Genomic DNA, 17,379 nt, shown 5'->3' on the forward strand with positions numbered 1-17,379 from the left:
TTCCCTCAAGCAAGATTTACGTATGGATGCCTTGATCCCTTCCGAGCAACCATTGGTGTTAATCATGAATATCAAAGCATTAAAATTAAAGTATTAAAGGGCTGATGCCTCCTTTGACAAATACATAGCCTCATTTGACATCATATTGTTCCAAGATGCCTGGATTAGGGACATGGCGAAGGTAGATGGCTATACCACCTGTGAACACAGGTGGTATAGGAGGGGCAGACCAAGACTCATGTGATCAGTGGGCCCGGGCTGTAATTATTAAATTGAACCATCATAGTCTCAATCATACGTTTACACCCTCCCCCCAGATTAGCATTACTGAAGCGACTTCAGTTTCTCTGCCATGTTTGTGTCCTGCTAACAGCCTCCCTTCCTGCTCACCTGAGTGGTTCATGACACTACCTTTCCTTCCCTAAGAGCCAGCATGGTGTAGTGGTTAAAAGCAGCAGGCTCTAATCTGGAGAACAGGGTTGGTTTCCCCACGCCTACACATGAAGCCTGCTGGCTGACCTTGGGCTAGTCACAGTTCTTAAGAACTCTCAGCCCCACCTACCTCATAAAGTGCCAGTCGTGGGGGGGGGGAGACCCCTTACGTAGAGAAAAGTGGGGTATAAAAACCTATTCTTCTTCTTTTCTTCTTCTGTCAGAGTAGGCAATGTTGAAGCTTGATAGACCAATATAAGCCAGCTTCATATGTCCACAAAGGCGGCGGCGGGGATTCTGGTGTGGTGTTTTGGGCATTCTCCACTTTACTCCACTTTATTCAGTTTTGACAGCCCATAAGCCATACACCGAGAACATATTTAAGAATTAAAAACAACAGCAAGGATTTTTTTTGCCACATCAATTTTAGACCAGTTTAGACCATGCGTTTAGACCAGTTTAGACCATGCGTTCACGTCTTCAGTTTGTTCTATGCCAGGTACTGTTTTTAGTGGGAAACTATGGAAAAGTTTAAGTGGTATCCCAGCACTCCTAATTTCTTTCGGGGCTTGTTTTTCAGTCCTGGTTTTCATGGTTCCCCACCTTCATACAAGAAATAATACTACGTGATGGCATTTTACAAAATACTTTTATTCTCATAGTAATGGGGCTGGGCTATTAGAGCACTGAAGAATCAGACTGTATATTGATGAGGCAGAGACCCGGCAGAATTTCTTTTCGGTTTTCAATAATCTCTCTCTTCCTCCCCAGCACACACACAAAAAATGCAATGGGGGAATAAATCTGAGAGATGCAAACATAAAGCAGGAGAGGGGGCCCGGTCATTCCTTAGCAACTGAAAACTCAGAAGCACATTCTTAGAGAAGCCTTTCTGCTCCCTTTCGCAAAAACATCCGTTATAAGGCTTTCGAAGAAGCTGTCCACTAGAAAAAAATCCTCAAACCAGCCATACCACAACTGTCCTCTTGCTAGGCTCAAGTAAACCATAATAAATATGCAAACAGGCATTTGTATTCTTCAGAGTTTATTCCATTTAGGGCCTAAGTACACCTTTACCAAGTCTTTGGGTCCATCAGAAAGACTTTCAATCCAATCTGTGTTGTGGCGTCTGTGCTGGAATCTTGATTTCCGGGGGTGTGGGGGCCCGATTCAGATCGGGACCGCAACAAGCTGGTGCTTATGCCTCTCCTCCATGCCGTTTTCAAGACTAAAATAGCCCTAGGGAGTAGGGTTGGCAACCTCCAGGTACTAGCTGGAGATCTCCTGCTATGACAACTGATCTCCAGCTGGTAGTTCCCCTGGAGAAAATGGCCGCTTTGGCAATTGGACTCTATGGCATTGAAGTCTCTCCCCTCCCCAAACCCTGACCTTCTCAGGCTCCAACCCAAAAACCTTCTGCCAGTGGCAAAGAGGGACCTGGCAACCCTAAGGGGAGGAGGCTAGCAGGATGACACCCACGGCCATCCTCAGTTGTAGGTCTGGTGGAATAAGTCCATCTTATAGGCCCTGCAGAACTCTTTAAGGTCCCTCATGGTCCTGATGTTACTAGGGAGGGAGTTCCACCAGGCCAAAACCAGGGCCAAAAAAGCCCTGGCTCTTGTCGAGCACAGCTGCACACTCTTAAGGGCCGAGGACCAGCAACAGGTTCGAATCAGATGAACGTAATGTTCTTTGGGAGGGGGTATACCTTGTGACAGACCTGGGCCATGACTCAAGGACTTCGTAAGGTGTAACAAGGTCTGCAATTAGTCCTCTTGTAAGGTGTTATTATGGCTAGTTTTGGGATATTTTTTCTAATGGACTAGCACAGCTGCCCGCAATTTACTACTGCAAAACAAAACAAAAATTGTCCAAAAATGCCATCCCAAGGGACAAAGCTAAGAATAAATAAATAAAAATACACTCCTTTAAACAACTTGATAAAAAACAAATACACAGATGCCGCGGTTCAGATCTGTTTGTTCTTTCCCCCTGTTATAAAGTAACAGCAGTCCTTCCCCATAACCCTTGCGCAACCAGAACTGTTGGGGAAAAAACACCGCAAATAGCTCATTATCCACAGTGAAGCTCCAAGCAGGTGGGAGGGGGAGAGAGAGATTTGAAGCCCGTCCCAGAAACAAACTCAAAGGTCGTCATGTACTTCAGCACTAGGTTCATCATTGTTCGCCCTGTTAAGTACCCCTAAGGTGTGGCAAAAACTGATTTGGGCCAGAGGAAGCCAGACATTCGTTTCCTGCCTCCAAGGTCGCCATACCTCATCATACAGCCATCGAACGTAGCCATGGGATTGCTGAGATTGTCAGATAAAACATTTCAAGCAGTGGCATCTGATAGAAAGTCAGCTGACAAAGAGTGCTGTGGACACACAAGACTCTGGAATTAGGGACAGCAGATGAAAATAAGGGGATGATCCATACAGTCAAGGGCATCAGGCAGTGATCACCCCCGCCCAAAAGGGATCACATAACAGGACTACAAGGGGCTGCAGGAACTATAGATGGTACTTATTCACAGGAGTCAAAAAGGACCCAGAAATATATTGCCCACCATCACCCCACCCACCAAGGCAAGATCCAGCATACACCAGCCCCCCTTGGTTGCTACACAATGTGACATCTCCGTAAGTCAGAAGCCACATGTCCAAATGTCCAGCCTGTTCCTGAATACACACGACGTCCCACACCGAGGTCGTTTATGCATGGGTACTTTTACTCATGTTTGCCCCCGGTCTGAATCGGTGGTTCCTTGGAGTTATGCATGAGTTTTCCGTCCATTAGAGATGACTCTGTGCCCAGCCCTCACAATGTCTGGGTCTTCCCATTCCTCTGTTAGTCCGACTCTTCCATCTTCCCTCAGCAAAGCCCAGTTGAAATCCCCATGCAGAAGGCAAAGTGCGGGACACGCAAGCTTGGTTTCTCTCACAGCCAATTACAAAGCAGCGTGTAAAGAGGTGGGGATTAAAATACTTCCTGCTTCCTTGGAGCTCTTTCTGAGCCGAAGAAAAGCTTTTGGAAACCGAGGCTTGGATTCCCCCCCCCCCTTCCTTTCAGATTGCTCCATTTTTGTTGTTGTTCTTAAAAGGCTTTTTTATGTGGCAATTGGGTTTGGGGGGGATTTTCTCTCACAGTAAGCACTACAAGTAAGCCAATTACAAAGCAGCATTTCGAGGGGTGGGAACTTGATTTGAGCTTGTAGACTGCTGGTGCAGAGATTCCCAACAGGAAAGTATGGGTCCAGCGAGCAACGAACCTCAGGTAAAACTCCCATGCATAAACGACCCAAGTCTTAAGTCGAATTGCTTGTGTTACCCTGCCTTGTGTATCTCGAGTCTGTGGGGGTACATTCCATCAGTCCCACCTGCAATTGAGTACGCCACGTTCTTCCTTCAGCATTACCCAGAATAAGGTTATACCCTAAGGCCTGAAGGGATGATTCTAAGGCCATGTGTCACTTTTTTCCCTGACGAGTTAGTTCTCAGGAGCAATCTCTCCCGAAAAACCTCTACATTCATGCTGAAGATAGAAATGCTGTTTGAATGGAGGCAGCTGGGATAGGAGCTGTGAAACTTCAGGGCAGCAGGACACCTTCAGATGGTGGCAGCAGCTTGGAAGGCTCACGCCACCAAGGAAATGAACACGACGACGATGACAAAACCCCCACACCAAGGTAGCCTCAGGCTCCCAAACCCAGGCGCAGACAAGGACTCTCATTTCCATCACAGAGCAGACCTGGGACCAAGCCATTCCTCAAAGAGGAGGACAGAGGGAGACAACCGGCAGGATAGGAAGGAAACACATCAGGAAAAAAGGTGGCGGCAAGCTGCCTCGTTTCAAGCACTTAGGCCCGGTAAATGCCAAAGGTGTGTGGGGACTGGAGATGAAGGATGCTCGTCATGTTCTTTGCAATGGTGACATCCTTGAATGAAGGACAATCCCTTGAAATAGGAGGTCTCCAGTACTAAGGGCATGAAGCAAGTTTGGCACAAGATGGTGTGTCTGGGTGCTGTGGAATCTGCTGGGTACTGCTGACATTCCTGTGGGCAACTAGCGGCGGCTTTTCCCTTGCACTCCGCGGAGCAACGTAAGGCTCCAAGCTGGTCAACTCGCAGTCCGAGTGGGTCCAACCGGTCCCTAGCCCTGTGGAGGTCTCAAGAGAAGTCAGCAGTGACAGAACCAGCTAAGAGCTGCATGGCTCACGCAACCTGCATGGTTTCCTGTGGTTCTCTCTTGGACGCCATCCAGCATGGGCTGGTTCCGGAACTTGTGCACACCAAGGACGGCTATTAGGCTCATCTTAGCAAACTTCCCAAACCATTTCTATTGTGCAGGACAAAAGCCAGCTGATTTCCCGAGTCTCACCAAAAAGGCCATTTATCTTTCAAAGGCAAAAGGAAGAGGCAACAGAGGGAAAGGGGCTGCGCTTGAAGCCCCCTCCCCTACTGTGACAGAAGGCAGTACCTACAGTAAAGGAAGCAGGAGGTTGTCTGGAAGGATTCACCTTCCCAGTTCAGAGAAGCGGGAGTCATTTCCTACCTTTCATCCGCCAAATGCCCCAGGCCAAGCAATCACGCATGCTGGAAAGAGGTTTTCACAACCAGTGTTAAGAGCAGGACGGCGGCTGGTTACAGGCATGCCTGAGGGACAGGCCCCAAAGTCCCCTTCTCTGCCAGCCACAGAACCCACCACACACGCATGCAATCTGCAGACCCAGGATCTAGCCAGCAGAGAAAATACATCCCTAAGGGTCATGAGCCGAGGCACTGGAGGATGGGGACGAACGGAGGGCTTAAGGTGACCGGGGCTGGATTTCTTTTATAGGCACTGCAGAGGATCTTGTGATGACTGGATCCTGTGATGGAAAACTGGGCTTGGCTTTGCCTCTGCCTTCCGTGCGGCCCTTCCTCCGGGGCGTGGCCTGTTCGAGCCCCGTCACGCAGGCAAATTAAGAGAACGACGGGCAGCCTGAATCTGCAGAGGGACCCAACTGAACCACTCAGCAGCTGTTTGGCTAGGACGGAGTCCGACGGGAAGGCTCCCGAGAGTTTGCACCCAAACAGTCAGGAATTCTGCTGTCCGCTGTGGCTCTGGCCACAGAGTTTGGAGCGACCCTAGGCACCGATGGAGACGGGCCCTCTCCCTCTCCAGGTCCGTAAGGGGACCCCGAGTTGAAAGAGGGCTTTAAGGTAGATGTGATTTCCTTTTCTGGATGACGCTGTGATAAAAGCCCAGGCAGTGCTGGCTGGTAGGGCAGGGATGGTCAAAGAGGTTGTTGGCACAAATGGCAAGGGGCAGGGGAGAGGGGGGGTCCTCAAGAGAGAATGGAGGGGAGGGGAGTAAACTCACAGACCTGGCTGGCGATGGCAGAGCCTTTGGAATACAAGCGCTGCACCCGCCCACCTACCACCACCTGGTGGAGATGAAGACCAAGCCTTGGGCAGGCCACATCTCTCCCTGGGGGCGGGGCACTGAATTAAAGACAGCCGCTGACCCCCAAGGCTGCGAGGGGGAGGAGGCCACCTCCCCAGTGGATCAAAGCCATGCCCCCCCAGGGCCTTAATGGATATAAGCGTCACGCCCCCAGTTCTCGACATCATTCTGGTTGTGGCCAACCGTCTCCTCCCCCTCCTCATTTTGGCAGTAGCGCTCCCGCCCCTTGCCCCGCCCGCGCAGAGGCCGGTTGTGGTTTTGTCGGTCGGGTTCCTCGGCGTCCCAGGAGGGCTGGCGCTGGTGGTGGCGGTGGCCCGGGCCATGGGGCTCCGGCTCCTCGTAGGGATCGGTCTCGATGTCCATGCAGGAATCCCCCGGCTCGGTGTAGGCAGAATCACGGCTGCCCTGGGTCTCCGAATCGAAGGTATCCTGGCGGGAGAGGCCCCGGGCGGCCAGGTGGGAGGGATGCTGCACTGGCTGGATCTGGCCACGCCCCACCGGCTGCCCCGAGCAGTTGTGCAGGCCGGTATGCTCGGCGTTGTGAGGCTCTTCCCCATGCACTAAGTAGGGTCCCTGTTTGTAAGATGCATTCACCGCACACCATGCATAAGAAAGGAAGAAAAAGACAAAGCAGGGTTAGCGTGGCCAGAGAGCCACAGCAACAGCTGGAAACAGGTTAGATGCAAGCTTCCCAAACACAGGCTTGAGGACCTCTCTACGTTTCTGACAAACCATGGACAAAATATTCCAGGGGTCCCCAACGCGGTGCCTGTGGGCATCATGGTGCCCTCTGATGCCTTTTCTGGCACCCTCCGAGTGTTTTTAGGAAGTGGGAGGGGCCCAGCAAGGCTTCTTACTGTCTATTGGAGATCTGATTGGCCATGCAGATTATTTTAAATGTTCCTTTGGCAGCAGCTGCCACCACAGCACAAAGATCTACCCTGTGCTACTGAAGTTAAGCTGTGGTAATCATTGTGTGGCTGGCTCTGCCTCCCACAGCAGCCATTTTGTTGATGCACCCACCATGTCATGTCAGAATTCCAAATGTACCCACAGGATCAAAAAGGTTGGGGACCCCTGAACAATTTAATCCTAAACACAATTACACGAAGCCAATGTTTTCAGGGCAGTGTGTGTTCCTTGTCCAATAGGCTAAGAAGGTGAAGAAAGTATACATTGGGGTGTCTCAGGAAGCATTGCCAAAAATTGCAGATGGCCCAGCTGATAGAGGGCAGCTTCAACAGGACCTCTCATGGTTCTCTAGCAGGTTGCTAGAAACTGGTTTTGAGCCATGGTTTTTGCACTCGTGGCTTTGGCCATGGCTTCAGCGGCTGCACCTGGGTTTGGAAAATGAATCAACCTGTCCTCTGATCCTGGGGGAAGGAATTCAAAGAGACACAAGCGTCTTCCATGGTAACGGCCTACACCACATGAGACAGGTCCACCACCCTGTTTGAGAACCCACGAGCAACACAGTGAAACGCAACATCAAGCAGGACACGTATGGCTTGCCAGCACTGACCTGTTGGACCCATCGGACTTAAAACAGCACAATGTTCCGGTGAGACGCTTATTGCACAGGGCTAGCTTCCTATGCATGTTCACAACTTCAAAATCTGAACTTTTTTAAAAGAATGCGGTGTTCCTCACCACACACTCCAATGTATACTTGAAGCACATCTACATCTGTGTCTGAGTGAATGGTGGTGGGGAATCACCATATACATATTTTTAACAGTGGACTATGATAAGTTGGGCTCTTCTGCATCCTAATATTTCTCGCTTCTGCGTCCCTATTGCTTTGGTGTGTGTTTTTCTTTTCTGCACGCATTTTGTTCCTTCTAGTGGTCGATTCAGTATTACATCGCTTTATGTCTGGCATATTTTCCTGACGTAAACTGTAGGAATCGTATGCCGGACATAAAGCGATGTAATAGCAAATCAACCACTAGAGGGAGCTAAATGTGCATGGAAAACAACAACCACTACAAAGCTATAGGGACACACAAGTGAGGAATATTGGAACGAGGAAGAACCCTATATGCCTGTATCTGCCTTGTACAAACTCCTCTGTTTAGGCCCTTATGGAGATGAATCTGACAGGTGTCAGACTAGCTTGCTATGGCTATCAGCCAATCCAATGAAACAATCTAGGTCCTGGGCTACAACACAAACTTATCAGCAAAGACACAGGGAACAGTTAAGATAACAACCCACAGCGCACCAGTGAGTGAATTCAGGGCACGCTGGTAAAACCTTAAGTGTCGGTTTTGCACATTTAGCGGTTGGAATCCAGCAGATGGAGTTTCCTCGGCAGGTTCTCCTGTAACTGGAGAAATCTAGATGTCTGCAGGTTGCCCAGAGGGGAGATCCGAGAATCGTGATCTTTCAGACCCCTTCATAGCAACTGAATTCCTGTCACTCAAGGCCAAATATGAGGCGAATGGAAAGTTCCACGTTCAGAACTCTCAGCACCCATCTGGTCTGGCCCTTCTAAATGATAGGAAAAGGCATCGCTTGTCATAAGGTTGGGGAACACTTGTCTAGATCCACTCCGTTATAAAAAGAATGAGGATTAAGATGTGGGCAGGAGAGGATGCCCAGATTGAAATTGCTGCTCATGGGCACCTCAGCCACACAGGTTTGTACCCTGCTGGCAAATGGGACAAACCTGGCACCTACAAAGGTAACTGGGGTCAGCTCACAGGATCTGCCCTTCAACATGAACCAGTCGTCCATAGCTCAGAGGCCTCCCTTTATAGCATCCCAGGATGCATTTCTCCAAAGATGAAGGCAGTGGGGAAAATGGGATGCCTTGTTGATGCGTTGAGCCAGACGTCATCCTGATGTCAAATTCAGTGCACGACTGAGAGGGGAAGAGGAATCTTTAAGCAAGGAACTTTTCGGAAAAGCGAACCCAGAGCGGGCTGGAGAGATGTCTCCTTTCCCTGGTAGCAGCTCCAAAAATGTCCATTATGGGAAAGTGGAAGCCTCATCAGTGGGGCTTCCTCAGGCTCGTTTCTTCTTTCCAGCACACTTTTGGGGGAAGCTACAATTCGTGCTCTTCCATTCGGGGGCTGTGGGCAGCTCCGCTCTGCCCCTGTTCCAGGCTGCCCCTCCCTCCCCAGAAGCCCAGGTTGCGCTTCAGTGAGGTCAGCACTTGTACCTGGAGGTTGGAGACGGGGGCGGGGCTGGCAGCCAAGGCAGCTGTTGCCATGGTGCGCGTCAGCAGCGGATTGGGTGGGTTGCTGCTGGGAGGATGCGTGGCCTTCCAATAGGCTTCCAGGTACTCAGCCAGGTGCTCGCAGGCATCTTCCAACTGGTTCTCATCCAGGATGATGTCAAACAATTCCTACAGCAATAGAGATGGGAGGATGGGAAGGGCAAGAGGGAGAAAAACAGAGATTGTAAGTAATTGGGGAGGGGGAGGAAAGGAAGGAGCCAGTCGCCTGCCAAGGATGAACAGGATGGGTTTTTCACCTCTCCTTAGCACTGTGTTGCCCTGATCTGGATGGCCAAGGCTAGCCCAATCTCATCAGATCTTGGAAGCTAAGCAGGGTCAGCCCCGGTACGTATTTGGATGGGAGACCACCAGGGAATAACAGGGTCGTTATGCAGAGGCATGCAACAGCAAACCACCTCTGAATGTCTCTTGCCTTGAAAACCCATAAACCAGCTGTGACTTGATGGCACTTTACACACACACAGCACTGTGTTAGATGCTGTACCAAACACTGAAATGGTACTGTCCCTGCCCTGAGCCTAGTCTCTGAAGACGGGAAAGAAAAGCAATTTTGGTAACGGTGTTCTGCATGGCCCAAGATGCAAAGTGGAAGGCCTGAGAGGAGGGGAGACGGGGAAATTACAAATTTTAGCTGGGTTCAAAGAAAGGGTCCAAATCATTACCAATAACTGAAGTAGAAATTCTTTTCTTTATTGATTGATCATGATCAAGGTGAGCATCTGTTCCTAAGGAAGTTCCAAGATGCTGACAACTTTACAAGCAAAAGCATATACAGGCAAACTGATGTCAGGATCTTGAAGAACCTTTACACCAGTTACTCGTGAAATCCCCCAATCAGACAGACTTTGTCCCTGTGGCAGTAATTGTGTTGAAAGAGCTGTCCGTGTTTTATTTTATCGGACTTTCTATTCAGAAATTCGTAATGAATTACTAAGCCCTCTGTAGACATGTAGACTGAATGCTTCTGATTCCTGTAATGCTTCCTTTCTATTGAATAATTATTTGCCCCATGTTCTGGAGAAGGTAGCACAATTTTTAAAGTTTGCTATAGAACGCCGCAAATCAGTTAAATAGACAGATGTATTACAACACTATCTTATGCAAGTGTCTTTTAATCATTTTGTAAGGTTATATGTCAAGCATTTATATTTTTACATGCTACCGTATGTATAGTGATTTTATGCCAATAAAGGACGATATGACTGACACCAGTTACACAATGACAACTCCATACTGCACCAAATTGTAACCAATAGAAAAGTAATCCATATGTCCTTCTTAACAGACTTTTAAGAATACTACTATCTCAATCTATCTCACTCTACTAGTGTGAAAAGAATTACTGACTGCTATGCTTAAGAAAGCAGGATATGTGTTAAAGGTTGGTTTTCCCCATGAGATGAGAATTGCAGACTTTTGGAGACTTAAACTGAAAGGACAGATAATGGTGCTGGACTATCACTGGGTCAAGCCTCAATTCTTTACTTGGCCTTCACTGACATGGCTACACTATGGCTCAAAACGGGGGGGGGGGGGGAGACGCAACCTGAAAACAAAGTAGGGTACCCAAAGGTTGGGTGGGAAAGAACTCAATAAAACTATGAAATTTGTTTATTGATTTATTTGATTTAATTTCTAACCCGCCCTCAATCCCCAGCTAAAGCTGGGCTCAGGGCAGGTAACAACAGGTTGATTACAATAAAATAATAAGATCATAATACATCTACCAGTTAAAATTATTAAAGCATACAATACTAACTAAATAAATCGATGGCGCTTAATCAACCAGGACAACCGATGGAGAGTACAACAGGGCAGTTAATATCCCACACAGTCACTAAACCGAGGTGTGTGTGTGTGTGTGTGTGTGTATGTGTAGAGGGGGTAGGGAGGCCAGCATAGATGACAACCTGCTGCTGCCCCCAATCATAGGCCTGGTGGAATAACTCCATCTTACAGGCCCTATGGAACCTTTTAAGGTTCCACCAGGTGGGCCATGGCTGAAAAGGCCAGTAAAGGTGATATCAGTGGCTGTTCTCAGTTCTAAGCCTGGTGGAAGAGTGGAGGGTCTTTCCCACAGGGCCCTGATGTTACCAGGCAGAGAATGCCACCAGGCTGGAGCCAGGGCTGAGAAAGCTCTGGCTCATATTGAGGACAACTGCACGCTTTTAGGGCCAGGGATCACCAGTAGGTTCTCATCCACTGATCTTGGTGTTCTCTGGGGTGTGTGTGTCTGTGTTGATAATCTAAAACAACCTGCCAAACGCGTTTCAGCCCCCAGGCCTTCTTCAGTGGTCTAGTAAAACATATTATGCACACATACACATAAATCAACAGATAAAACAATTTAGTAACAGCCCAGGTATATATTTAAAGATGTATTCCAAATGGACTCGATGCCTACGATATCAGATTGTACACACCGTCTATTTGCCAGGTCATGAGGACACCCCATGCCAGCTGTGGTACTCACTGGAGGACACTGTGCCAGTTTGTCCGATGCCACCATCTGCACATTCAAATGCTTCGCCTGGGATTTGCCTCTCGACTTCACCAATCGCTGCAGCACCTGTTGGGTAAGGAACAGGGAGAGGAAAGAAGAAACCACAGGACTAAAGAAACCGGAACCAAAACAGACTGGGAAAAAGGAGCGTCCAAACCAGGGCTGCTTTGGTAACATAAGCCACAGCAAGGTGCGTAGGTAGGAATCCAGGCAATCACTTTCTCTTAAACTAATGCAACCTTCATTCTACGGGCAAAACTCTAGAAAAAATGCAGGTTACAGGACTAGAGTGCAGGCTAGTAAAAGAAATGAAACAGAGGAAGATTGCTAACCTAACTTGGAACTTACAAATCCTGAACATCTGGTCTCCACTCCCCACTGGGAGATTCAAATGGGCGTACGCATAAAGAGGATGCTGTCCTTGGCATGGTCCCCCCCCATCACACAGAAGGGACAGCTCCTTTTCAGTTCTCCCTTCCACATGTGTAAAAGGGCCTTAGACATTCTGGGTCTTGCTGTCAGAACCTACTCAGCCAACAGGGAGATGCTGGGATATCAAAGAGATCCCATGTTTCACTCCTGGTTGTGAAAACCCTACATATCTGGACAAGATGAGAGTTCCCAGCTCTGGTGTCTCCAGAAACACTGATAAATCTCAATAAACGTCACCCCTGTACAGCCCATGAGAGCCAGTGGGGTATGGTGGTTAAGGCGTTGGACTAGGATCTGGGACACCCAGGTTCAAATCCCCACTCTGCCATGGAAGCTTGCTGGGTGACCTTGGGCTGGTCACGCACTCTCAGCCTCAACCCTGGCTAATATTTGGATGGGAGACCTCCGAGGAATATCAGGGGTGAGATGCGGAGGCAGGCAATGGCAAACCATCTCTGAACATCTCTTGCCTTGGAAACCTCACCAGGGGTCGCCATAAGTCAGCTGTGACTTGACGACAAAAAAAAATACAACCCACAAAACCATGAGTCATCAAATCAAATTTAATAATACGGTCAACTGACCAATCACATGCCAACACATCAAAATTTCCAGATTCAATAGTTTTGCACCGCAGAATCACAGACTGCCCATACAAATAAAGGTGTAAGATCAATAAAAACAACCCCTGGTTAAAATTATCATCTTATTTCTAAAATTTCTAAAATATTCTAACGATCATTCTCTAATAAAGTTCTGTGTATTATAGTAGCAACAGCGCAGAACTTGGCAGTTTGGAGCGTAAGCTTGTAGGCCTGAGCTAAGGGTTAATGAAAATAATGAGAGCAGCTCCCTGAAGTAGATAAAAGGAGCTGTAGCTTCATGGACATCTGATGTGGTTCCCTGCTCTGAGCACCATTTGTTCTATTAGCCTGCTGATGAAGCAGTTGCCTCGGCCAAGGCCAGAGTAAGAGGTGTTACTTCATTAGCATTGTAAATTGCCCACCCTAAAGGCAGAATTGCCTCCATTTTCTGATCATGGGTCGCATGGAGAGATATGATGTGGGCTTAACATGACCTTGTGTGTCTAAGGTGAGGAAAGAATGATGTAAAGAGGAGGAGAACATGACCTTTGTAATGACTGACATCTTGGCAAGTATATAATCTTATGTTGGACTAAAAATGGTTGCTTCTGCCTTTGGACTAAAGCCTGTTATTCAGCTGAATAATAAATCTGTAAACTTTCTCCTGCCTTGGTGGCTTTTATTGGGCTATATAGACACCAAGGGATGAACCTGTTGATTGTAAAACTGTCACCAGTCAACAAGCTGAGGATCTTCTCCTAATAGGCGCTTCTTTGCCAAACGCTCAACTGACTCATCAGGGAATTTACCAAGTAGGGGGGAAATAAGCTTTTATCTAACTTCACAGTAGAATGGGCAACATATCAGTGCGTGTGTGATGGTTTCAATGTCCCCTGTCCCATACAGACAAAACCTCTCTGATCTAGGGATCTTCTTATATTTCCCTTATAAAACAGCCAATGGGAGGGCTTGGCATCTGGCAAGGGTAAAGACCTTCCTATAATTTATTGGCTCAAGATGAGAAAAATAAGCCGCAGGTGAGACTAAGTATCTAGACTAACCATGAGTCATCCAAGGCTGTGTGATTCACAGATTCTTGTTGAAACCTTTTTAAAAAACCCAAGATTCTAACTCTCATGGTGGCAGGAATATCTTTGAAAATATGCTCATGAAGTTGCTCAAAGGTCATATTACTTGCATTACAATAAAATAAAGAGTCTACAAATTAAGTGCAAAATATGCGAAGAAGAAGAAGAAGAGGAGGAGGAGGAGGAGGAGGAGGAGGAGGAGGAGGAGGAGGAGGAGATCTCTATCCTGTTGGATTGCTCTAAGGAGCATCCCCTAAAGACCAGGGAGGGTGCTGCACAAGGACGTTAACCCTTTCCCACATGTTCTTTCTCATGATGTAGCTCAGCCTTCTGGTGGCACAGTTTGTTCAACAGAGAAAACAAATTGGAAGGGGAACAGCCAGTTTCAGAGACGGGCCTCTCTTCACTCTTTCCCCCTCCTTCTGACTTAATTGACCTCTCTAACTGGACTGCTGAGTGCCAGGGAAATGAAACTAATAAAATGAATGGCATATGTTCAGAAGTCAATATTCCAATTTGACATAATGGACAAAAATCAATGTAATTTAATTGGGCATTTTTGGTTCATTTTTTTTCATTAGCTTGGAAAGAAATGCACATCCTTAATGGCTTTCTCCTCTCTGCCAGGAGGAACCGCCAGTTGCCTTAGGACAACATTTGTTAACTTATGGCCTTTCCAGCATGTGCAGCACCCCTCACACCCCCACTGGATTCTGTAGAATCCTTAAAGTTGACCAGTTACCAAAATCCTATAGTCAACTCACCATTTCTCCCAAATCCATTTGGAAGGTGGCGTGAATAGCAGAGGGCATCCACTAGGGTTGCCAGGTCCCTCTTCGCCACCGGCAGGAGGATTTTGGGGCACAGCCTGAGGAGGGCAGGGTTTGGGGAGGGGCAGGACTTCAATGCCATAGAGTCCAATTGCCAAAGCGGCCATTTTCTTCAGGAGAACTGATCTCTATCGGCTGGAGATCAGTTGTAATAGCAGGAGATCTCCAGCTAGTACCTGGAGGTTGGCAACCCTATCAATGGTAGACCAGATGGCTTGATAAGAGGCACAGTGAGTTTAGGGGTGAAATGTGAGGTTTGAGTTTTACTACACTGGTATATTGGCCTGGATTTTACCAACTGAGTTTCAACAGAAATTCTCAGAAGAAGCAACCATGGAATATCTGACTAAACAGATGGAACAATTCTCTGCTTTGATGAACATTTCATGCCAACTTATTAATCAAAAACTGGATATCATCTTAGACGATCTTAAAGACATAAAAACCCAAATTATCACAATGAGGTCAGAGGTGATACTAGAGGGTCCTCTAGTTGACAAGAAAGATGAAGAACAGAAGAATCCTGCAAAGGAAATCGAGAACTACAATAAACAAACTGCAATAGCCCAGCTGACAACAACGGATCTGAATGTGAGTGACTTTGACCTCTGTCTCTTCAATCTGCCTGATGAAGTTTTCAACATCTGCTTGGAGGACTTAATGAGTAGAAAAACTGGGGCAATCAGGATCCTTTTCTTTGAATTTGAGATGCAAGATATTGCAACGTGGATTTACCATGGAGATCATCTATCTGCAGAAGAGACTCTACCAACAATTTCCAAGGATGCTCTTCGACGCATACTGTTAATGACGAAAAGAAGGAAATGCTGGAAATTCCGGACAAAGGGACTAATTTAAAAGATGGATGAGATTAAAAAGGAACCGATTAAAAGGATTGGCTATAATGGAAACAGAACCATATACGATATTAATTTACTAGAAATATAAAATGTATTAAATGAGTGTTAGGGAGAAATGGAGGACTTACAAAATAATTAATTTTTAATGGAAGTAATTAAATATTTTCTACTATACGAATCCATTTATTATTAGTGAGATTCACTATTTTTCTTCTTCTTTCTTTTATTTTCTTTTCCCTTTTTTCTTTCTTTTATATGATAGTACTAACTATTAATAAATATTAGCAACAATATCAGGATTAGAATTTTATGCAAAAGAGATTACTAATTTATCACAAGATGGAGGGAGGTGTAGGGGAAGTCAATATTTGATTATACACAAATATCTTTAACAATGTTTCCTATTTGTTTTTACTTTTTATTGTTTATGTCAATTGTTAAACTATGTGATTAATAATTCTGGAAAAATAATAAAAAATTTATAAAAAGAAAAGAAATGTGAGGTTTGAGTGGCACCTGTCGGGACCTGCCTGCATTATGAAAGAGTTTTGTCTGAAGGCCCTAACAGCGGTATAGCTCTGACTGGTTACCCTACACATCTTCATAGAGTCCAACTGCCAAAGCGGCCATTTTCTCCAGGGGAACCCATCTCTATCGGCTGGAGATCAGTTGTAATAGCAGAAGATCTCCAGTTGGTACCTGGAGGTTGGCAACCCTAGCATCCACTCACCTTGGGGGAAGATATCTTGATGTAGACAATGATGGGCGCCAGTGAAGTCTTGGAGAGCTGAGCCGGATGGTTGATGGTGTCGGCATCCAGGGCGACCAGCTGCAGTGTGCGGGCCAGCTCGAAGATGCGCTCTATTTCACTTTGCACTTCAGCTGCCGGGGCAGGAAGCAGACCGCAGGAAAGAGGGAGAGAGGGTCAGCAGGGCTACAGCAAGGAGCTGCAGCCCCATTCCCACCTGCTTTTGGCTGCTCTAGATTCTGCTCACTGCCAGGGACTTCATTTCTGCACCCACAAACTGACCTGTGACCTACTCTGGTTTTCCTCAGTTGAAGGCTGAGTATGAAGCTACAGTTATCCCTCGTGATAGGTATTGGAACTACAAAAGATGCTGCATTTGGGAAGGATGCACTGGCCAACTCTTTCTGCCTTGTGGGATACAGGATGTCCTTCTGGTTCCTGAACAGCGCACCCTCGCCCCAACCCAGAGACCTGCGTTTGCCAGAGGCAACACTACCACAAGGCAAAGAGAGGCAGCTGCTGGAAGCAGTGAGCTGGGGCACTGTTAAAGGAGACAAAGTGGGAGACAGGGAAAGTCCACCCATGGGCTGTAATCCACTAGGAAGTTATCCTGGGCAACTGCCACAGAACCACAGCTTCTCAAGAGCACAAGGCTGCTTCTGGGCAGCTTCAGTGGGTCTGGTATACAGGAACTCCCTCGAGGATTGCACTCCATGCTAATTAGTGGAAGTGGGAAGAAGGGGAGAGGAAGGAGGTTATTTGGATTGTTTGCCTCATGCACCGAAATGTCTTGGGTTGGCCCTGGCACACACTCGTCTCCCTGCACTTTCCCTCCCCAAAAACATGACCAGGTGGCATGTGGGGTGGCAGAGTGCACTTGCACATTCATGCCTGGGAGAGAGATATAGCAGGTTCCCCACAACATAGGTCTTTTCTGCATTCTCATTTTCCTCGCTTGTAAGTTCCTGTTTCTTCGGGGGAGGGGGGAGGTTCAGTTCCATATGTATTTTGCTCCCTCTAGTGGTCGATTCAATATAAAACAGGTTTAGGTCCAGCATATCTTCCTGCAGATTTAAACTGCAGGTTTTAATGCCAGAGTTAATCTTGTGTTATAACGAATCGACCACTAGAGGGAGCAAAACACGTGAGAAACTGGGGGAAACCCCCCCAGAAGAAACAGGAACTTAGAAGTGAGGAAAATGAGAATGCGA

General features: G+C 47.2%; 1 protein-coding gene across 5 annotated transcripts in view; it reads right to left on the minus strand.

Annotated features, from left to right (window-relative positions):
• Positions 1-6,005: 6,005 nt before the first annotated feature.
• CACNB1 (calcium voltage-gated channel auxiliary subunit beta 1) overlaps positions 6,006-17,379 on the minus strand; it is a 74,825-nt gene continuing 63,451 nt past the window's right edge. For 3 of the 5 annotated variants that reach the window (XM_056864743.1, XM_056864746.1, XM_056864747.1), the window contains 4 exons: positions 16,151-16,302; positions 11,597-11,692; positions 9,046-9,231; positions 6,006-6,452 (listed from right to left, as the gene is read on the minus strand). In XM_056864743.1, coding sequence (XP_056720721.1) covers positions 6,006-6,452; positions 9,046-9,231; positions 11,597-11,692; positions 16,151-16,302 — 881 coding nt within the window. Of the gene's footprint in view, positions 6,453-8,926; positions 9,232-11,596; positions 11,693-16,150; positions 16,303-17,379 lie in introns of those variants that run through there. The other 2 variants (XM_056864745.1, XM_056864744.1) reach the window with 1 other exon arrangement.

The sequence above is a fragment of the Euleptes europaea genome, chromosome 18 (assembly GCF_029931775.1).
Source record: "Euleptes europaea isolate rEulEur1 chromosome 18, rEulEur1.hap1, whole genome shotgun sequence".
Classification (NCBI taxonomy): Eukaryota; Metazoa; Chordata; class Lepidosauria; order Squamata; family Sphaerodactylidae; genus Euleptes; species Euleptes europaea.